At 37.0% G+C, this 23,157-nt stretch overlaps 1 protein-coding gene across 15 annotated transcripts in view; it reads left to right on the top strand.

Moving 5' to 3' along the window:
- Positions 1 to 23,157, top strand: part of NCOR1 (nuclear receptor corepressor 1) — a 114,902-nt gene that overhangs the window by 67,302 nt on the left and 24,443 nt on the right. For all 15 annotated transcript variants that reach the window (XM_073315885.1, XM_073315883.1, XM_073315882.1 and 12 more), the window contains 12 exons: positions 512 to 574; positions 5,096 to 5,235; positions 6,074 to 6,200; positions 8,886 to 9,441; positions 13,406 to 13,535; positions 14,241 to 14,436; positions 17,557 to 17,730; positions 18,648 to 18,808; positions 19,664 to 19,784; positions 19,873 to 19,974; positions 20,672 to 20,772; positions 21,654 to 21,822. In XM_073315885.1, the coding sequence (XP_073171986.1) occupies positions 512 to 574; positions 5,096 to 5,235; positions 6,074 to 6,200; positions 8,886 to 9,441; positions 13,406 to 13,535; positions 14,241 to 14,436; positions 17,557 to 17,730; positions 18,648 to 18,808; positions 19,664 to 19,784; positions 19,873 to 19,974; positions 20,672 to 20,772; positions 21,654 to 21,822 (2,040 nt within the window). The remainder of the gene's footprint in view (positions 1 to 511; positions 575 to 5,095; positions 5,236 to 6,073; positions 6,201 to 8,885; positions 9,442 to 13,405; positions 13,536 to 14,240; positions 14,437 to 17,556; positions 17,731 to 18,647; positions 18,809 to 19,663; positions 19,785 to 19,872; positions 19,975 to 20,671; positions 20,773 to 21,653; positions 21,823 to 23,157) is intronic.

Raw genomic sequence — 23,157 nt, 5'->3', positions numbered from 1 at the left:
AGTCCTGTCGGTGGACTGGCTCTTTTGTACAATCAGGCAGAACAGACAGTTATTTATGGCAACAAAAATTTTGACGGTTTTAGTGGGTGAATGCAGACAAACCTTTTAGAAATAGCTTGGCTTCTTAGAATATTTATTGTCCAGAATACTTTGCAGTAAAAACAAGCCACATGTTCACATATATAGTAAACTTCATTTTAAAATGGCTCAGACTCTGGTATCAGTAGAATTAATCTGAGTTTAATTAGATTTTTAAAAATTCCACTTTTTCTGGTGGTTCAAAACAAGCTAGTCATTAGCATCTTGCTCTGATGAGAGCATGAAGATTCCTTTCCCACCCCTAGTTTGGTGTGATAGAAACTGACCGCCTCCCATGGTCCTGGGCAGCTTTCCCAAATAGCTTGAATAGGCCTTAATGTAAACAGATGAATTGATTAATGTGTGATTGGTGCTGAACGGGCATATCCTGGTCTTTTCTCTGTCTAATGGGACTCACCATTTGCTATTTCAGCTTCTGCAGAGCCTGTGGAGACCTCTCGCTGGACAGAAGAAGAAATGGAAATTGCTAAAAAAGGTGATCCTTCTAAAGCTTTGGTTTCAATTCTGGTTATTAATTAGTCTCTGCGGTGCTAATTTGAATTAATGAGGTGGGGGACTCACTTTCATTTTGCGTTTGAAAGGAGCTTTTTCTTAGAAGCAGATATCCACACAAAACAAACCAATCTTCCAAACAAACATGCAGATTTAGATGTTTTTATTGGCTTTCCCAATCTGTTGGAAAAGCTATTTGATTTCAGTTTACAGCTATGGCCATCAACAGTCTGATAGAAAACGATTTTACAAAGTAGTCTCTATATAACAATGAAACTGATGTGAATGAAAATTTGCATCTGAAATTTGCACTAAGTAACACCTTCTTACAAGTCACATCAATATCCTTTCCATTAGATGAATTCTTTTATCTGAAATGTGAGTTTGCATTGTAACTTGGCAAGGAGAGTGGCAAATTTTAATGTATTAAAACATTGTGCGTATAATTCGAACTCTGGCAAAGCTTAGTGATAGATATTAGCTTCAACAGGGAGTCAAATTTTAAATGAGTACAAGCAGACACTAGATAAATTTTTTTTGCAAGAACTATTAATTCGCTTGGTTCTTTAGTGCTCTGTGCTAAAACATATCACAAGAATTTGTAGGCTTTGTTTTTCTCTAGTTATGGCTGAAAATGTTTGTACACCATATAGAAAGACTTCTAAATATACCATGCAAAAAAAATTTATTTTAGTATGTACACTTCCAAGTTTGGGACTTGAATTACTTTTAAGAATCAGGCTTGATGCTTTCTTTGCTTGCCCAGGTTTATAGGTGTTGCATAGCCCTCAAAGTAAAATAAAAATTGCTTCTATGCTACTGCCTAATACAAAACACATCCTGTTTCTACTTACTGCTTGCAAGTTATGTTCAAATTCTAAAAATAGAAAATGGGTGCTGTAAAAGTGTAAAGGACCCTTCGCAACGGTAGTATTCTGATTCAAGTGCAACTTGAATTGTACCTGATTCAAGTACCCCTAAACATGGATTTTAAAGGAAATATTACTGATATTTGTGCTCTGTGGTGTACGTTTTAAATAAAAACGTATCAGCATTTCAAAACAGTTTATTATTTCAGTCAAGTGGTGCTATTGTCTCTGCAGAGCTGTCACTTCAAGTATACTTCCTGGCGCAGGCCTGGTTTGGTGTAAAGCAGGACTGAAAAAAATGGCTTTCCTAGTAAAAGCACTGGAAATCTGTTCAGTTCTAGTTCTGCAACTAAAAAAAAAAAAAATTCCCTTATTTACAAAGCTTCCTAATAAATTAAACTTTTTGATTTCCAAAGTTTTTTTTAGCAAAATTTACGGTCATGTTTTGTGTAATCAGATCAAGAGAGTGGTCATTTAATCTTTTAAAACTATTATAACACACTTAAGTGAGTTTTTGTAATTTCAAAAGCAGAGATAAAGGCTAGAATAAATTTTATATTACATTGGAGCTCTCCTTTAATTTTTGTGTTTGTGTATATCTGTATGTATAGTAAAGATCACTTTCAAAGATCTTCTAGAGATTTTAGTCACTCTGTGTGCCTATTTTTTGCCAAGAATCCAGAGTCCAAGATTTTGAAAAAACTATCCAGTTTTTAGTCTTAGATATTTTCTTAGTGTATTTAGAAATAGTGCGGAGGTCATTAGCAGAGCAGCAGTATTCCAAATATTTATTTATAGTAGATTTTTAAGAAATGGGAGAGGTTAGTAGGGATTAGGTAATTTTTTTTGATGTGTATCTATCTTGTAGACAGAGCTACCACGATCATCCTGATACTTATACTGGGGAGAATTTCTAGCTTTCAGAATCATATTTTACTGAGTACCTGCTTGTTTACTCTTTAATCTTGCCTTTCAGATGATACTTAACATTGTGAAATGGTAACTTAATTAAGAGAAAATATGCTTATATTATAAGATTAAGAACCTTTTTGAATTTCACAATCTGAAATACTTCATGATCTCGGTGTGAATTTCTTATCCTTTTTATTCTAGGTAGTGTGGTGTGGGATTTTTACACATTTTCTCAAATGTGCATAGTAGTAGTGGATGTGGGTTCAATAGTTTTATGTCCCAGAAAGAAAAGAAGTCGGTTATCCTAACAGGGCAGACCACATGAGCCAGTAGATAGGATGCAGCACAGGGAGTAAAACCTGTGTTTTATTCCTGGCTCTGCCACTGCCTCTCTGTGACATTAGGTACAACCTCAACCTCTTGCTGCATTTCATTTTCAGTCTGGAAAAGAAGGCTAAAACTCACCTTCATAAAGAGCTTCTGGATGTATTGATGAGACACACAAAAATATATCTATACTATATTAAGATCTTGTTTTCTGCTTTGTCTCATTAGAGTCAAAACTATACCTGGCATGATTTTATGTAAAATACTAACATACGCAGTCCCCACTCTGCTTAGTAAAGCTATATTCTATGGATTGTAAAATAAATGCCTTAAATGATCACCTAGAAGTTTGCCTTCCTCCACTTGAGCAGCTATGAACTGGCTTCAGGTCATCCAAGTAATGTCACACATGTCTAAGATATCAGACTAAGATGATGGTGGAAGAAAGAGATGCTTGATGAATTTTAAAAACTACTTAAGCAAGAAATATCTTCCTATGCAGTTTACAAAACCAAATCATTCTAATTGCACAAGTATAGCAAGTTCCAGATGGTTGATACAACACTAAGTATTTCTTTTTGAGGGATGTTTCAGAAGAACATGTTAGACATGGCAGTATTGAGGCAGCATTTAAGCATTAATCTACTAGTAGTTTCATATTTCACCAGTGCCAAATGTTAAGGGGTTAGGTATATATTGTATAAGAAACTGCGTTTGAAAATCTAGATCGTAAAGGTTAACCAGGTGTTGTTGGAATGCAAGTACTGAAATGCAGTGCTTTGGTGGGGCATTGGTTGTCCTTATGTCGCTGATGACTGGTAGCTAGGGTAAACAAATGTTCGTGAAATTATTTTCCCAGAGAAACATGGTTTTAGGGGCAAGCATTGCTGTTGCCTCTCTTCCATTTATGCCAAACAGCCAATAGCCCCACACTGTAGATTTCAAGCCCTCAACTTTCCAGTCACACCTGAACTGTAGAATTTTTAAAGGTGAGGTTTATACTGGTGGCAGTTATGAAGTTTGATAAACTGATCAGTCTTTATCATCATGCAAGATGAAGAGTCATTTGATAATTTATGCCTATATAGATATAGAACAAAATAAGAAAATACAGTAGGACCTTGCTAATATACGCTGACTGCAGAACCAGTCTTAATTGTTAAGAGCCTGAACCAAACGAACTGAAGTCAATGGACTTCGTATCAGACCCTAAATGACCAATTGAGGAAACAAAACAGGGATTCTGCATCATAAAACGTAGCTTTTATGTACTTCATTACTTGCACAAAATATGATAGTAGCTACTGCAGTACTTAAGTCTTTGTAACCTACCTTGTGCGTACGTTATAAGGGGAGCGGGTGTGCCATTACAAAGATGGTTTCATTGTCCTTCTCGCAGCATGTAGCCAGAAATGGAATTCACTGCCACAGGAGGGTAGATAGACTCAGCTGAGACTCAATAATTTGTGATCAGTAGCCTGCTTAACTACAAATAGAAATAAGGATAATTAAATCTCATGCTTCAGTCTGACAGTTGATCACTGTAGGGGTTAGGAAGGAATCATTTGCCCTTGCGTCGTATTACACATTTACTCAAGCAAGGACATTATGAAGCTTTCACCTTCCTCTGATGCATCAGCACTGCCAAAGGAAACACTGGACTTGATAGACCAGTGGTGCGATCTGTCATGGGAAATTTTATGTAGTAGTACTTTATCTGTCATTTGCAAGGAAATTTGACTTTACTGTTTTCTTATGAAAGTTTAACAAAATAGGCTTAGTAGGATGTTATTTCAATAGTAGAAGGAAATGTGAAGCTTTCATAATATCAAAGTATTAAAAAAGAATATTTCTCTTACGAAATGTTACTGTACCAGCTGATTACTACTTACCAAAAATAAAGTCTTTAAGCTGCACCATTCATGTTATCGTACTGGTGCTGCTACCGGTTTCTGGGGTGATGTCATCACAACAGCTGTTTGAGCATTGTCCTCTGGAGAGGCAACTGGGCCGACAGCTTTCTAACAGCACTAGTTAATTCTTGCTAAATACATTTTTAATTTACTTTTTCTATAGTAAGTCTGAAAACCTAGCTAATGAGCACATGGGAGGGAATGTGCTGACTGGTTCTGTTTCAGATGTTGGCAAAACTTTTGAATGGAATAGCTTCAGAGGCACCCTGCTATGCTTTATGAAGTGCAGGGCTTTTCCATCTGTTGGGTGGGTTCATTATTGCAACAAGAGTCATTTTAAGGACAGTGTGATTTACCCCATTTTCTTGTGTCTGTGTTTAAGTCAGACCTTTTTAAAGTGGAATTTGTGTGTGGTTGAATTGATTTCTGGTGAGCCTGATTATTTATCATGGTAAATATTAAGCTTGCATTTTGTTTAAATAGGGTTAGTGGAACATGGTCGCAACTGGGCAGCAATAGCCAAAATGGTTGGAACTAAAAGTGAAGCTCAGTGTAAAAACTTCTACTTCAACTATAAAAGGAGACATAATCTGGACAACCTCCTTCAGCAGCACAAACAGAAAGTGAGTAAATCATACTGGATTAAATAATTTTTGGAGATAATTGGGTTTGGTCTAAAGTTAGGCCTTGAGGCTCACAATAGAAACTTCTTCAGCCTCCCATTTTGTTTCATTTCACCTGTTTTTGCTCTGTACCTTCTAGCACTTGATGCCGCTTTTCATTGCCCGGGTAGATAGACGGTTTAGAGGTAGTAGTCACTTTAAATGTAAAGGTCAGTAGTAATATTATTTTGCATTTTTGGTGTAATACATTTCCTCCTGAGGAATTTCAAAGTGTTTTGCAAACTCACTTGTATAGAGGGGCTTCATCCACCAGTAATATCTTTGGACTGAAACATGTAGCTATTAAACAACACCAACAGTGCAAAACAGGTTAGGATAGCCAGTGGAACATCAGCAACTGAATGTTGCTGCATATATAGCCAAAGTAAAACACCAAGGATGGGATTTTCAAAAGCACAGTGCTAGCCTAATTTAATATCAGCAGGAGTAGTTTGACTTAAGTGGTAGCAGAGTTAGGCCAGTGCTTACAGCCTTGGAAAATGAGTGGATTATGGCACAGTGACGCTAGTTGGAGTTACATATCTTAACAAGTGAAATAACTACTGGTTCTGCTTGTATCTGAAAGCTTTTGTGCATTTGACAATACTGTATTCCTCTTTGGCCCCCTGCAGTACTGCCTGAGTTAAAACAAGGTGTAAATCAGTGCAGAAAGAAACATCATTGCTAATTAGGGGGTTCTTTAACTTCTGAATCTGATATAAAGTGGAGAGAGAGTGCATTTAAAATTAATATATGGAAGTTTTCAAGATTGAGTAAATCTCAATTCTTTCTGTCTTAGTCTTCACGAAGGCCTCGTGAGGAGCGCGATGTATCGCAGTGTGAAAGCGTGGCGTCAACGGTCTCTGCTCAGGAGGATGAAGATATCGAAGCATCCAATGAAGAAGAGAATCCAGAAGACAGTGAGGGTAACTACTGAAATGTCAGAATTGGTTTGGAAGGAAACTCCTACTAGCACTAAAATGATCCACCATTTTAGTTGCCTGTGATGTTTGATCACCTGCAGAAGTTGTCACTTAAAATGATCAAAAAGTTACACTCTATTTAATTTAAAATAGTCCAGTGTAGTTTTCAGACTCTTACTCTGGGGTTGAAGTTTAGCAGGTGGGATTACTATATCTATGTCTGAATAAACTTAATTCTGCAGCTGACTGTGAAGAGTTACAAAAGGATTTCACAAAACTGGATGACAGGGCAACAAAATGGCAGATGAAATTCAGTACTGATAAGTGCGATGTAATGCATGTTGGAAAACATAATCCCAACTACACATACAAAACGACTGGATCTAAATTAGCTACTACCACTCAAGAAAGAGATCTTGGAGTTATTGTCTATAGTTCTCCAAAAACATCTGCTCAATGTGCAGCAGCAGTCAAAAAAGCTAACAATGTTAGGAATCATTAGGAAAGAGGATGCATTATGATATTTTCTGTTTTATAAACGGAGTATATAAATCCATGGTATGCCCACACCTTGAGTACTGCATGTGTGCAGTTTTGGTTGCCCCATGTCAAACAAGGTATATTAGAATTGGAAAAGTACAGAGAAGGGCAACAAAAATGATGAGGGGTATGGACCATCTCCCATAGGAGGAGAGATTAAAAAGACTGGGACTGTTTAGCTTAGAGAAGAGGCGACTAAAGGGCAATATAATAGAGATCTATAAAATCACGAATGGTGAATAGGGAAGTGTTATTTATCTCTTCACATAACACAAGAACTAGGGGGTCACCCAATGAAATTAATAGGCAATAAGTTTAACACAAAGATAAGGAAGTACTTCTTCACACAACACACAGTCAACCTATGGAACTCATTGCCAGGAAATGTTGTGAAGACCAAAACTATAACTTGATTAAAAAAAGAAATAGGTAAGTTCATGGAGGATAGTTCCATCAATGGCTATTAGCTGTGATAGTCAGGGACACAACCCCATGCTCTGGGTGTTCCTAAACCTCTAACTTCCAGAGACTGGGACTGAACAACAGGCGGATGGTTCACTCTATAAATTGCCCTGTTCTGTTCTTTCCCTCTAAACATCTGATACAGGCCACTGTTGGAAGACAGGATATTGGTCTCTGCGGACTATTGGTCTCACCCAGTGTTCTTAACTTGATCGTACTGACAGCAAATGGCTACATAAAACTGCCCTTATAAAAAAAAACATGGTGAATCATGAATTTATAGTCTTTAGCTAGTAACTAGCCTCTGAAAAGTTTCAGGCAGGGGAATACTTACCAGCTTTTTGTGTTGGCTGCAACTGTTCATAATTAGACTCCCCATCAAATCTGTATTTGGCCATCCTTATGTAGAACTGTATCCAGTAACATTCATAAACTATGAATCAGAGTATTTGACTTAATGTCTCAAGCTGCTGATGTCTGCATGTTATTCAGAAAATTGTTCATCTATATAAAAGCCAATAATAATTAGTAATAAGGTTTTTCAAATCATAGAGAAGCTTTAACAAGTTAGAATTGATGAATCTTTAAATTTTACCAGATCCATGTGTTTAACATAAAAGATTAAAAATCCTTTTGGTGAATTTATCCATTAAAACCTGTGAAGACCCTTTGCTTTCTGGTTCTGTTTAAGCATTTTACCAGGCGTGTACTTTGTCTATAAAAGGTTACGTACGTTAAATGACAGTTGAGAGAACCTAAACCTTTCAGTTAACCGGTAGGCTGTGTAGTGCTCTATCTGCTCTGCAGTAGACATCAGTTGAATGGGAAAGGCATGTAGACGCTCCTTCTAAAAATACCAAAAGCTTGTGAGGATGTTATATTTGAACTAAATATTTCCTGTAAAAATGCTTTTTAAGGAATAAGGATTGATATAGTAATATAAGATTTCTGAATAGAATCTGTTGTGCTATATTATGGAACCATGGTTCTCTCTTAGCATTTGTAGTTTATATTAAACTTTGTTATTAAATGTTTGTTAGGGAATTTTGCCTTAAGATTCCAGTTTACTGAAGTTATTTCTGTGGGACAATGATTAGAATGAAAGATGAATAAAAGTTACCATTTATTTTAAAATGGTACAAAATGCTGTTAATAATGCTAATTTACAATTCTTCCTATAGATTGAAAACCCTAGTTTGTCACTAGCTGTGATGCACAGCATTGTTTTCTGAAAATTTGTCAACTCTGCTGTGTGAAAGCCTATAGCAGACTTTTTTTCATGTTGCAGCCTGTATTTCAGTGTCTGGATTCCAATTCTACAAGTGTATCGACTCTTAAAATGAAGAAATTTTAAATGTATAGTCTGTGGCTAATACCTAAAACTAAAATAAGTTTTTTGAAAGAGAGATTTCTGCGCTAAGCAATAAATCTGTGTAATTCATGTTTGAAAATGAGTTGCTTGGATTGTTCACAAATGATGAAAAGCTTCCCATGTAAAGTCATCATTGCATTAGGTGTGAAATTAAGTGGTGAATGATATCTTTGGGGCAGAGGCTTGTAGTCTTATTTGTACTGTGGGATACCTCATATATTTGTGGGTGCTGTAAAATGAGAGCAATTATTTGCTGTCCAGTCAGAGCGTGTTAATTATATTTTGAGTGCTTATGCAAGAATAATGTCTTTCAGGTGCTGAAAATAGTTCAGATACAGAGAGTGCTCCATCTCCTTCACCAGTGGAAGCATCCAAACCCAGTGAAGATGCGATGTCTGAGAGCTCTGCTGCTAGGATAACCACTGAGACAACAGCAGAACAGGAATCTGCCATTAAAACCGTACCTAGCACATCCCCCTCCTCAGCAGCCCAAAGTGCACAAACAGCTGAAAATCAGAATGTTGAGCTCCAAGTTAAGGAAGAAATAAGTAATGAGGCAGAGGAGCCAATGGAGATGGACAGTAGAAGCCACCCAGCTGAAGCTAAGCCTGTGCTCAACCTTCCAGTGCATACTAAAGCAGAACCTGTAGATGCTGAAATAAGGTTACCCGAGAACATTCAAGTGAAAATAGAGAGTGATACCAAAGAGAGGGATTTGGAGAAACCCAAGGAAAAGTCAGAACCTGAGGAAATGGATTTCAGCCTGTCACAGCAGACTAATCCAGCAAGACCAGAGCCCAATTCAGACAATGATTCTAGTGCTACTTGTAGTGCTGATGAAGATGTTGATGGGGAACCTGAAAGACAAAGGTGAGTTTAATTATTCAATTATGAGAGAAACATTAATTTAACCTTAGAGAGAAGGTGGGTGAGGTAATATACTGGACCAATTTCTGTTGGTGAGAGAGACAACCCAAATTCTACTTGGGATGTCTGTGACAAAGGATATTCAGTTACTTTTAAACTACTAGAGATCTCCACGTGCGCGCGCGCACACAAAACATTCTTTTTTAAAAATCGTATTACGTAACTGGAAGACACATTGTTAAAGCAAAATATGGAACACTTCCTATGTTTGTGTGTTCTTCATTCTACCACTAACCCTCACTCAACTCCGTGGTTTGAACTTTGAGATTTTTAGTATGTGTGCATGCATGTACAATACAAATATTTTGTAGTTTAAACATTAACACCCATTTTTCAAATGGCTTATTTGGCACCATGTTCTTTTGAATTCTGCTTTCTGGAATGTGGACAAGTGTCATGAGTGGTGGTGATGCTTGGTTCTACAAGCAGTATCAACTCCTACTGGGAAAAGGGGCTTTCAGAAAGAAAGGTATATGCTCTCTCAGAAAGGAGAGTCTTAATGCTTAGTGAGGGGAAATGTTGATCTAACAGTATGCCCAAAACCCAGACAAAATATCTGCCTTCAGCAAGGCAAATTATAGCCTGAATTCTCTATGATAGTCTGGTGGATGGCCAGCCATCAAAAACCACACTCCTGCCTGGAAAGCTAAAGGAGGAAGGAAATTAAGCCATCTGGGGTTTGTGCCAAGAATAGGCTACATGTACATGTTAAGCAGCTTTTTGGAAAGGATAGCACCTTATTGAAAACAATGAGAGAAACTTTCCAAAGCAAAACAAAAGGCTAGATATTCCTGTCAAGGGTCTCCATGATATGTAATCCTGTGTTCCTCTTCTGAGGGTTGGGGAGAAACTATTGTTGCTTCAAGATTTTCTGGCACAGAACAAACTATTATTCAAAAATCAATTGAGGCAGTGATCTATCCCAAAACTAAAGTGGTAATTTGGAAAGTCTTCCCCACATGTATCTTCTAAAAAAATTGGAGAGAATTCTCATTTTAGTTAAACTGTAAAGTGGTTTTGATACAATGCATTATGTACAATGTACAAATCCAAAAAAATATATTTTGAATCTCCTTTATTATAACTTTAATTAGTTTAAGAGTGTGATGTAATGGAGAGTTTCTGTTTTATGTGGAAAGTCGTAATGATTCCTCATTCATAGAAGAGATTATTCTGAGTTGTGCCAGTATGTTACTGTTGTCACAGGGTACCTGAAGAAGCAGAGACCCAGAATTTCCCCTCTTCTAAGCTGTATAGGTTCTTATACCACACTCATCGCTCTAGTATCTGAGCACATTCCAATAGTGCATTAAGCAACTGACGTAACATCTGTCACATATTTATTCTCATATCCTCTCCCCAGGGGGAGAAGTGTGTTTAGGGAGTGTCTTGTTTTGGTAGGGTTTTATTAAATGTACTTGTTACTATGTATTACATTAAAGAAGGCAAGGTTAAGGAAATGCACCATGCACTTTGAGCGGAAGGTGGTGGTGATTGGTCTTAGTTCCAGAGTCTTGGACTGGTCCCCAAGAAAGCTGTGTCTCTGCACAGACAAGCTTTAGGCTTTATTGTAGAGAGTTCTATTGTACCAGAGGATTGATGTTGTTGACCACAGTCTTCTAGGTATCCTGAGCCCAGGCCATTGAGTCCCTTGAAAATAAGGACTGAGACCTTGAACTTAGTTAAGAAATTCTGTGGGAAGCCAGCACAGGGAGTGGAAGGCATGTCTAATGTGTCTGAGGTTTCCTGTGTTGCTGAGGAGAGACATTGCAGTGTTCTGTATTAGTTGGAGTTTCCTAAATACTGCATTCTTCATGCTCAGGTATATTGCATTGCTGTAGTCCAGTGAAGAAGTGATAAAGGTCTGACTGACTAACCCCAACTCTTTGTCCACCAGGGTGGGACAGAGTCTCCTAGCCAACTGGAGATGATAAAAAGCATTACTCGTGGCTGCTGCTATGTGGAAGCTTAGTGTCCGTGAGGAATCAGTACTCAGATCTAGACTATGGACCAAATTGACCAATTGCGGCTGTGTACTTTCAGCCAAAGGAAACTGCACTGTGACTGCAAACTCTTTAATTGCTTTCCTTTGCCTGCCAGCATCACCGCTGTCTTGCTCAGGTTCAGCCTCATCTGTGAGCTGATCTTGTCCAAGCATGGGGCTTTTATGGTGGTAGCAGTGTGGTCTCATGTTGTGACGGATAGGTAGAGATGTGTGTCATCTGCATATTGCTGACACTTAAGTACATGTCATCTGACCAGTTCACCTAGTGGCTGCATGTAGGTGTTGAATGGGACCAGAGAGAGAACTGATCTTTGTGGGACTCCACAATTGAGGGTGTCTAGTGGTGAAGGTGAAGTTTCTAATCACTGTTTATTGGGTGTGTCTCTCCAAGAAAGACTCAAACCATTTTAACGCATTACCTTGGACTCCTGCCACCTCTCTCAGGCATATTGTGAGTGACAGTGACTACTTGATCTTTTACCAGGCTAAATGGTGACAATAGGTTTGTTGAACTCGAGGAATTGTGGCTGAAAAACAGGAAGAGTAAAAACTGTGGTGAAGGGTGCTTTACAAATGCACTAGACGGGTTTTAATTAGCATAATAATTCCTAACATGGTAAAGTTGAGAAGAACCTACAAAATGGGATTTTCAATAGGTATTGTCATAATTTTTAGGGCAATTCTATTGCTTCCTACATCCTGTGTAACGGGAAGTAATCTTAACTTGCATAGGAGTCATCCTACACTTAGCCAGTAGTTCAGACTAGTGATGTACAAGTGATGATAAAGCACATCTTCCTCTCAGATTTAAGCAAAGAATATATTAGACCTTTTTTATTCCTCTGAGAATTTAGGTAGTCTGCTACAGTCATGATCAAAGCTCTAAATTTTATAATTTGTTGATGCATTTTATAGTGGAAGTTCTACCATGTTAAATAGGATTTTTCTCTTCATTTTATTGATTTCTCAGCAGATATTTGTACACTGAAAGGCTTTTCATAGAAGTCCTGTAAGCTCCCAGAATTTCAAAATGTAGAGCAAGAGTTGATAGTCTTCTGATGTGAAGGAGGCTTTATCCCTGGAAATATTTAAAACTAACTTGGATAAACAATTGGAAAAATATAATGTAGAGGAAAAAATATGTATAACATGACTTCTGTCTTAACAATCACCATTTTATTTATAGATTCATAGATATTAAGGTCAGAAGGGACCATTATGATCATCTAGTTCGACCTCCTGCACAACGCAGGCCACAGAATCTCACCCACCCACTCTTGCGAAAAACCTCTCACCTATGTCTGAGCTATTGAAGTCCTCAAATCGTGGTTTAAAGACTTGAAGGAGCAGAGAATCCTCCAGCAAGTGACTCGTGCCCCATGCTACAGAGGAAGGCAAAAAACTGCCAGGGCCTCTTCCAATCTGTCCTGGAGGAAAATTCCTTCCCGACCCCAAATATGGCGATCAGCTAAACCCTGAGCATGTGGGCAAGATTCACCAGCCAGATACCCAGGAAAAAATTTTCTGTAGTAACTCAGATCCCACCCCATCTAATATCAACTAAAGAAATTAACAGACAAATTCTTATTACTGATGCAGAATTAAGGAATTTAAAATTAGAACATAAGCAGACTTATTGAAATGTTGCCATCCACTTGTTCTGGTCTCTGGTGTGCATTGTACTGTGTGCTATTTTGATGTACAAAAGGTTATGCTCTTTTTCGAGTGGTTGCAGCATGTATTCCATTCAGGCTTGGTCTTGTGGGTATTTATGTAACTTTTTGCTTTTACTTGCTCTTTGCTTTTCAGTTATTTAATTCAATAAAGGAGTACTTTTGTTTGTAATCCTATCAAGATCTTGCACTTTGTCTAGTTTTAATTTTCTGCTCTCTCCTTCTCCAGAATCTTCACTATGGATTCAAAGCCTTCACTGTTAAACCCTACTGGATCTATACTAGTATCCTCCACAATAAAACAAGGGCAGATGGATTTGCAACAACTTCACCATCGAGCTGCTGTCATACCACCTATGGTACGTTCTTAATGTCATTTGAAGGGGAATCTGCAATATCCATAATTTGTTTTATGTTACATTTTGTTATGAAAAATATCATAGAACAAGAGAGAATTTGTTTCTTTGTTTTATCACAGTACATTTGTGATTGAGTTTAAATTACAATGATAATGCAAAAAGAAAAGGAGTACTTGTGGCACCTTAGAGACTAACCAATTTATTTGAGCATAAGCTTTCGTGAGCTACAGCTCACTTCATCGGATGCGTACTGTGGAAAGCGTAGATGATCTTTTTATACACACAAAGCATGAAAAAATACCTCTCCCCACCCCACTCTCCTGGGGAGGTATTTTTTCATGCTTTGTGTGTATAAAAAGATCATCTACGCTTTCCACAGTACGCATCCGATGAAGTGAGCTGTAGCTCACGAAAGCTTATGCTCAAATAAATTGGTTAGTCTCTAAGGTGCCACAAGTCCTTCTTTTCTTTTTGCGAATACAGACTAACACAGCTGTTACTCTGAAACCAATGATAAATGCAGAACAGTTAGCTTTAAAAACACCCAGAAAAGTTCTGATGCTGCCTTTGAAGTATGTAGAAGTAGATTACATCCTTTGACATGGAGCAAGTAGACATGAGTTGTTGTTGGCAAAAGAGAGCTACTTTGGTAAATGTTTGATATGTATTATACAGATATTATGTACTTATTTTCTTCCCTTTTAGGTCTCTTGTAGCCCATGTAATGTGCCTATTGGAACACCCATTAGTGGTTATGCTCTCTATCAGCGGCACATTAAAGCTATGCATGAATCAGCATTGCTGGAGGAGCAGCGCCAGAGGCAGGAGCATATCGATATGGAGTATAGAAGTTCTGCAAGCCCATGTGGCTCCTCCAAGAGCCCTAATGTTGAGTGGGAAGGTAGGCGACGTCTTTTTTGAAAACTCAAGAACTAAGCAACCCTAGATATTGAAACATGGGTCAACTTCTGGATTATAAACTGCAAGAATCAATTACTGGAATCTACTAGACCCTTTGCTAATGTTTCATCTCTGTGTATGTTGATCACCAATTTCATGGAATAGGTTTCATAAAGTAATTAGCAAGCAAATTACAAACTGCCCTTTAGTACCTTACATGTAGTTGTGTGAAGAGAAAAATGCATCCTACTGGAAGCCCTTCTGTTAGGAAAGGGTGTATCAAGAACCTGATACTGTGGCAAGGCAGTAAACTGGTCTAGAATTAATGTGGTGGATGCAGTGATGCTAGAGGTGCTGTCGTCTGGTCCGCGAATGCTTTGAGAGTCAGTGATAAAATCTCTTCTAATGTTGTACGTCCTTGGGTGGACCAACTTAGATCCTTAAATCAAACTTATTGAGTTAACCTTCTGAGAACAAAAGAGAGACAAGGTGAGTGAGGTAACATCTCTTATTGTAGCCCAATTTCTGCTGGAGAAAGAGACGCTTTTAGCTCCACTAAGTTCTTGAACAAAGACCTCTTCAGAATGTTGTTAAACGTAAAACTGTTTAGGACTGTGGTTCTCAACCAGGGGTACGTGTATCTCTGTGGTACCTAGAGGTCATATAGGGGGTACATCAACTCATCTAGATATTTGCCTAGTTTTACAACAGGCTACATGAAAAGCACTAGCAAAGTCAGTGCAAACTAAAATGTCATACAGACATTGACTGGTTTATACTGCTCTATATACCATACACTGAAATGTAAGTACTATATTTATATTCCAATTGATTTGATTTATAATTATATGGTAAAAATTAGAATGTAAGCAATTTTTTCCAGTAACAGTGTTCTATGACACCTTTTTGTATTTTTGTCTGATTTTTTTTAAGCAAGTAATTTTTAAGCGAGGTGAAACTTGAGGGAACGCAAGACAAATCAGACTCCTGCAAGCGTACAATACTCTGGAAAGGTTGAGAACCTCTGATTTAGAATACCTTGGAATGTACATCCTCATTCACTACTTTTGTTGTAAGAACAAATGTTGTGTAACATCTGACTCTTACAGTGACATAACCAGCACTAATAACATGAAACATCTTAAACATTTTGATCTTTGGAAAACAGTTTTGAGTTTTCAGCATACACTACAGTTTTAAATTACATTTTCTTGAAAACCTTCATATTAATTTTTGCCAAAGCAAAAAGAAGCATTGGTATGTTTGAGAATGACAGATGTTTTGAACAGTGGTGTACCTGTTCTCTTCCATTCACAATAGTGAGGAGAGAGCTTGTAGAGAACTGTTTTTGGAGGTTGTTCCTTTAGAATAGGTGGAAGAACTTGTGGTTGCAATTACAAATGCTACCTAGCCAAAATACCATTTCTTTGAATAATAGTTGGCATTGGCTGTAGTTTATGATGAAGTATTGGAAAGTTTGAGGATGAAGCTCTCTGCCAGCAAAATTCAAGATTTCTGTGGGTGCCGGGAAGAATTTGATAAAATGTATTTGAGTCCTAAAGGATTTAGTATTTAAATTCTGAACTTTTAAAGAGTTGTAGACATCCCAAACTATTCTAGAGTTTCTGTTCCTTTAAGTCTGTTTTGCAGCTGGGATTTCTCCACTGTATTCAATGCATTGGAGACAACCCGCAGATTCTATTTTAAACTTTCCGGTATAGGTTTTAGGATATTTACACATGATGCATGAGTTAAAGGCAAGTGGCCAGATGAAAGGCCATGTAATAGCACAGACTTATTGACAATCCGCAGTGAACTTATCTGTGACGTACAATGGTAGACATAGTAATTTTTTTTGCAGTATGATTAGTACTGTTTAACTGATGAGGTTAAAGGTGTACTTCCTCAGCTACAGTAGGCTGGTTCTGATTCATAATCAGGTATTCTTGAATTATCCTTTCACATTCCCCTTATATTTGTGAAACAAAATTGAGGTTCTAAAATACAGACAAATCTTGATCTTAATTCTGTTATTTCTAGTGCAAAATTTTCTTCCCTTTTCCTAGTCATTGTTTTAATTATGAAACCCCAAAGCCATTGACCATATAGATTTACTGCTCTTAAATTGACTAGGAGCAGCCCTTAACTGGTGGTCAGGAGTACGGAGATCAATAGTAGTGAGTTGTCTTCAGTCTAAAACAATATTTACTCTTAAATCTTGCTGGCAGGATTTAGAAGTAAATATTTATTAAGGATTTAAAAATAAAAATTGGCAGCTTCTCTACTGAACCTTTCTCACATGGCTTGAGTTCCTTGGTACTGTTTGTTTTTAATATAATTACAGTTGGAAGTTTTTTGTCTGCATCTATGAAAATGTACATTATCAAGTACAAAGTGAATAACTTTATTGATAAAAACTGAAGCAGGGAAGAGACTGAATCTTTTTAACTTTTACTTCTCCTATAGAAAAAATGTGCATAATGTTGCAAAAAATATTTCACCAGCTTTTTTCCTTCAGTAATAAACTTATGTAATAATTTTTAAATTATGATATTTGCCAAGGTCAGTTGTTCAACGATGTTCAGCTCTATTTATATACTGTCAACTTTTAAACGTGTCTGAATCTGGAAGACTCAAAAAGACTAACAAGGCTAAATACACTCAGTTTCTAGGGGTAACATTTGAATCAAATTGAATGCCAAAAAGCTGGTACAGGAATCGGTACACTTGTGGTTTAATATGCAAAACTGTCTGAAGTCTCAGTAATTTCTGATCCAAAGATATTTATTGATCTTGAACTCCTACAGACGTTTTGTCATGTGTGGGAGGGTAACTGATCTGGAAGCTCCTTTTATTCCAGGAAGGGAAGAAGACCCGTTGTTGTTAACTGTGAAGTCTTTCATTTGCATCAGTGCTGTGATTAAGTGGTATTGTGTATGGAAGTCTTTACTTATGTGGTCTGAAAAGTTCTTTTGGAATGAAAGCATTTAAACTTCTGACAAGAGTACACTTGACTTTAGAAGACCAATGGTCTTGTCACTTGGCTATTGTGATCCAGTTCTTTTCACACTAAGTATTTTAATATAGGGTGGTTCTCTCATGATAATCTTAACTTTTATAGGAAAATCAGTTGCTTATATGCCTTACGTTGAGGTGAAACGAGCAATAGAACAGGAAGCACAGGTGCAAAACACAGCAGCAAGGTCGGCATCGCCATACAGGCTATCTCCAAGAGAAGTCAGTAAAGCCTCTCCACAGCCTGATATGAATGCAGCTCGCTATAGTGTTCCACCAGGTAAATATTATTTGTTTTGCACAATAGCCACTGGCGGTCTGCCTTCATAGGTTAGACTTCCATGATTTAATGTAGTAGTAAACTTTCTTTAAAGGCTTATCTGCACTATTGAAAATGACTTTCTTTTTTGTAAATAGACCTTCCTTTGGGATTTTCCAGTCATGGGGAACATGTACCCTCATGTTTTCATTTTGCATCAGCTGGTTCTCTTCTCTAATATGTATTTTCTTAACCAAATATGAAATCTTACGGTATTGGGGTTTTGAAATTTATTAAAGCTCCAGCGTAGAGCCAAAATGGCAGATGAGGATTTTATTTTAACTTGCAAAAAAGAATTCTCCAATATGATATGAATGGGGGAAGGAAAAAGGAAAGTAGAACCTGTTAAAATATACATTAGTACCTGATAAGAAGTGTTTTTAATAGACTCTAGCTATTCTGTCAACTATGGAAAAATAACCCACAATCCAGAAATGTGTATAACATTTGTTATAGTTCTTTTTCCCCAGAGTGTGATGTTGGACCGTAACAGAGGACAAATTAAGGAAAGACTAAATGAAATTAAGCCCAAATCTAATCAAGTATTAAGAACAAAAATGGTTGTGGGGAAAAAAACCTGTACGGTGAAAACTTGGTCCACCTTGCTTGAAAGTTTAAATTTTAAAGTTGTTTTAAAATGTAGATATTGCTATTTATTTTTATACTTTGATGCCAAGTTTAATTCCACTAAATTACGCCATGAAGAATTGCAGAGGAAAAATCCGTCTAAAAATGTTGTAGGACATACCACTAAGCAGTTCTTCTTGTATACAGTAAGATGAAGTATTACACTTGTTTCTGTTTTTAAGATTGTTTGTGTAGTGAATGATAGAGCCAGAAATGGGCTGTATTGTTTAACAAAACTTTTTCTTTAAAAGTTCTCCAGCCTGCTCCTCATCAAGTAATAACAAATATACCTGAAGGGGTCCGGCTCCCAACGACCCGGCCAACCAGACCACCACCTCCACTCATTCCATCCTCCAAAACTACTATGCCATCAGAAAAACCATCATTCATTATGGGAGGCTCAATCTCACAAGTAAGAGAACATTACTCAGCAGCAACTTCTAAGTTTAATATATTCTTGCTCCCAACTTCATATCTCCAGCATGGTGTTTATTCTTCTTCCAACTAAGAGCCACGTGGCCAGCCTACCAAAAACCCAAGAACTGCAGTTTCCTTTCATAAAGTGAGGCAGATTGTAGCCTTCATCTTTAATAGACTGAGTTGGCTAGGACCTGTAGTCTCCCGGGGTTGCACCTAAGAACTAAAGATGAGAGCCATGGTAATCTGCACAGTAGAATTTTGTAGACTGCATTTGGCCACCCTTGCTCTAAATTCTTAAGACAGAGGCATCTTTCCACATAGAAAATGAATGCACTAGTTCATTTATAGGTAAACCAGTGCTAAAAACTGTATAACATCTGAGTAGTACAGAACTAAAAATGAGTGACTTCTATCAGCAGAATGGCATTAAATGCCATTTGCTTTTATACTGTCTACAGAATGACAGTTGGCAATGAAGCTAATGGTGTCCAGTCAGTGTTCTATTTACTCCAGTATTGAAACTGAACCCATCCCAAACCTTTACCAGCCAGGAGTCACATGGGCAACCTGTGGGGGTGGAAAGAACTTTTTGTAGCTGCTCACTGGCTGAGTTGGCTTATTTATTCCTGTTCAATATTTGTTCTGAATACTGCAGGAGATGTGTTAGGCTGTCTAGAGTTCCTGTTATAATTATGTAGCAGTACAAGATATTTTGGTCAGCTCATCATTTATTTCCATTTAAATAATTAAAAACTAAAGCACAGTCTAGAATGTTAATATGCGAGTAGTAATTTAATATTATTCATTACCCAAAAATAAAATTTATCAAAATGATTTATTCTTCTAGGGAACACCTGGCACTTACTTAACATCCCATAGTCAAGCTTCTTATAGTCAAGAACCAGCAAAGCCATCTGTGGGATCCATATCTCTTGGCCTGCCGAGGCAACAGGAGTCTGCCAAACCTGGTAGGAAAACTAAAGCCAACATAAACATTATATGCAAGTTTTGCGCATTAATAGTGGCAAAATTAATTTTGTCTTTTTTTCTAACTAGCTTCCATACCCTACATCAAGCAAGAAGAGTTCTCTCCCAGAAGCCAGAATTCCCAGCCTGAGGGCCTCTTGGTCAGGGCACAGCATGAAGGTGTGGTCCGAGGTAAAGAAATACTCATGTGTTGAGTAATGAATTTTAATTTGTCAAGGATGATGAAAATGAGTCAGTTAATTTTTATAGTCCTCACTACTTGACTTGCCATAAAATCTCTTGAGATTTACTGACTATTGTTGGCCTTTTCAAGGCCGGGTATCCAAGTGCTATTCCAGGCTTCCTATATACTGTTCTCTGTGAGTGCATATGTCTTACAAAAAGCATTTATAATTAGTAGTCTTTAAAAATTTTAATTTTGAGTCTTTCTGCCTTGCAAATGTTCTTTGAAATATCTGGTATATCTACATATGTGAAATTAACAAATAATAAGTAAAGGGGTACTGTTAGTTTAAAATGTAGTCAATTAATAGTAAAAATAAAAACCACAGGTTAAAATATGTTTTAGGAATAAGCCTGCCACTAGCTCTCCCTTCTTGTTTAGAAGACCTAGGTAAAACAGTGAAACTGACTATACATAAAAATACTGATAAAGACCCACTGTAAGAAAACTGTCATTTTATTTCTCATCTTTCTGTTATATATAGACCTATAGCAATAATACATTTTTAAAAAATTCAGATAGTTTGACTTTTTAAGTTGTCACCTTGGAGAGAACTTTCAATTATTTTAAGCAAATAATTTGTTTTAGTTGCCAGTTGAATTGATGGGGGCCTTATTTATTGGTTTTCATTTAATTTTGATTCAGGTACCACAACAGCTATACAAGAAGGAAGTATAACACGAGGAACTCCAGCCAACAAAGTTCCTGTTGAAACCATCCCTTCTCTGCGAGGCTCCATTACTCAGGTTTTTTTCCCCTTTACCTTCTATTGTTTGGTACTAGCACAGAGGTACTTATTTTTAAAAATAATCCTTAACATCTTTGCATAGGTAAATATAAACACTCCAAGAGTGAAATTCCAACACCATTGAAGTCAGTAATGCCAGGATATCACCTCTGACAAAGAATTATCATGCATGTCTAACTTTTAGCTTAATATCACAGGTTTTGTAGTAGTTCTAAATGAAGACTTGTTAGCTGTACCTTACTTCACGTCTGAGTAAAATCCTTGCAGTGCAAGAATTAAGAAATAAATCTTGGTAATCAGCTTTGCACAGATGTTGTTATAAAATCCCAGGAACAACATAACTAATTCTTAAATCCCTTTGTCTTTCTAATGCGAAGATACAAGTAACATTCTATTTTTAGTTTTATGGTGGCTTGTGCATACAAAGGGAGTAGGCACAGTTAATGAGCAAACAGAACACCCTCTGAGTTGGTAACTCCCTTTCTTGATTTTTATAATCAGAGTCTGAGGATACATTAGTATGTAGTGTTTGAAGATTAAGTACAGCCTAATGATCTTGGATAATAGTATAGCTAAGTAGATGTTCCATTTCCCCCAAAACAGTTGTTGTAGTATGTCCAAAAAAAAGCTCCCGGTCACAAAGGAATGATGTAATATAGCGTTCCCCATTGTCATTTTAAAAAAAAAATTCATAAAGTGGCAGTGCAAAATATACTCCTCTGCACTAGTACTATTACATGAAATACCAGGAACTGTACCTGAAATTTCTGATTAGAGGAATCAGGATTATAGGCCTGAAGCTACACTTCTTGTTCTCTGGTGCCCAGTTTTCGGTATCTTACGTATGTTCAGAATTATACTTAATTGATTTGATTGCAGGGTACACCAGCATTGTCCCAGTCTGGGATTGCTGCTGATGCATTGCTGAAAGGAACCATCACCCGACTGGCTACCGAAGACAGCAGCCCTGAGAAGTGCCGAGAGGAAGCTGCAGCCAAAGGCCATGTTATTTATGAAGGCAAGAGTGGGCATATCTTATCATATGATAGTAAGTATTTATATATCGGAGTAGTATAACTGGTCCATAGTTTAAAATTGCAACTGAGTTTCCTCTTCTATCAAATCTGTGGATTTCAGGTTAGGAATCCATTATTTTTCTATTTTTTTACATATAATTCCATACAAAAACCACTCAGCTAAACGAATGCTAAGATTGCAAAGTCAAGCACCTGAAAGTTAGGAAATGTCAATGAAGGTTGCCTATGCAACCTTAATTCTGCCCCATTGTGCATGTGTATAATGATAATAGTACGTTATGAGATCATGGTTTTTCCACACAGGATGGACAGAGCTGCCTCATTGACTGAGCAGTTCAATATTTGTTTTGTCTTCATCATTAAATATATAACCCCCATGCATTATTTATTGCACACTATCCAAACCCTTAAATTAAAGTTACCCTACGCCTTGAATTTCCAGGCTTCTTATTTTTTAAAAAATAATTACAATATTCTTGTAAGGATTTTATCCTTAAAATACAGATACCTTTTCAAACCAACATTTTAACATTGTGTGTGTGTGTGTGTGTGTGTGTGTGTGTGTTGGAATAATGTATAATAGGTTTTCTTATATAAAGGGAGAGTATCCATATATTTAAGCCAAAATTTAAACTGCTTTAAGACTGTTCTAATCTTAGTGGAGAAGGCTTTTATAGTTCCTTAATACTCAATATTTTGTTCTTCCATTCCACTTGGAAGAATGAAAAACCCCCAAACACGGTATTTTTATAAGACCTACAAAAAACCTGCAGTTTCCCTGGTGGATTTTCAGAAGCAGTCATCAAACAAGCTGTTCCCATAACTAACATAACCTCACTGGAGTATTGGATCTAACATAGGAAGACTCTTTCACAGAGCCTCCCTGAAGTCAGTGGGACTCCATGTGGGTTGAGGGGTCCACCTGCCTAGTTCAGCTTGCAGTATTGGGATCATAAATTATTAGAATCATCCAGAAAGGTGACCTTGGTGTGATGGGTCTTACACAGTGTATAACTGAAGGAGATAAAAACTGACACTAGTATTTAATTTCTACATTAGTTTTAAAAAATTAGTTGACAAATGTGAAAATGTCAAAATAACACTTCCTTTAAAGAATAGAGAGTATTACAAACTCAGGAGAGTTAGAGGAAATAAGTTATCCTTTTAACATTAAAATTCAAACTTCAGATCAAAATATTGTAGACAAAAATATTTATTTGCTAAAGTAATATTACAAGATTTAAGTAGTAAAAGATGAGTGTTAAAAAGGCATTTAAATATGTTTGGGTACAGTATTGAAAAGGTAAACATTGTTAGAATAAGTTTTTGGTATCCTGTATCAAGGT

The sequence above is a fragment of the Lepidochelys kempii genome, chromosome 17 (genome assembly GCF_965140265.1).
Source record: "Lepidochelys kempii isolate rLepKem1 chromosome 17, rLepKem1.hap2, whole genome shotgun sequence".
NCBI lineage: Eukaryota > Metazoa > Chordata > Testudines > Cheloniidae > Lepidochelys > Lepidochelys kempii.
The sequence above is the reverse complement of the archived record's forward strand: the minus strand, read 5'-3'. Positions and strand labels throughout refer to the sequence as shown.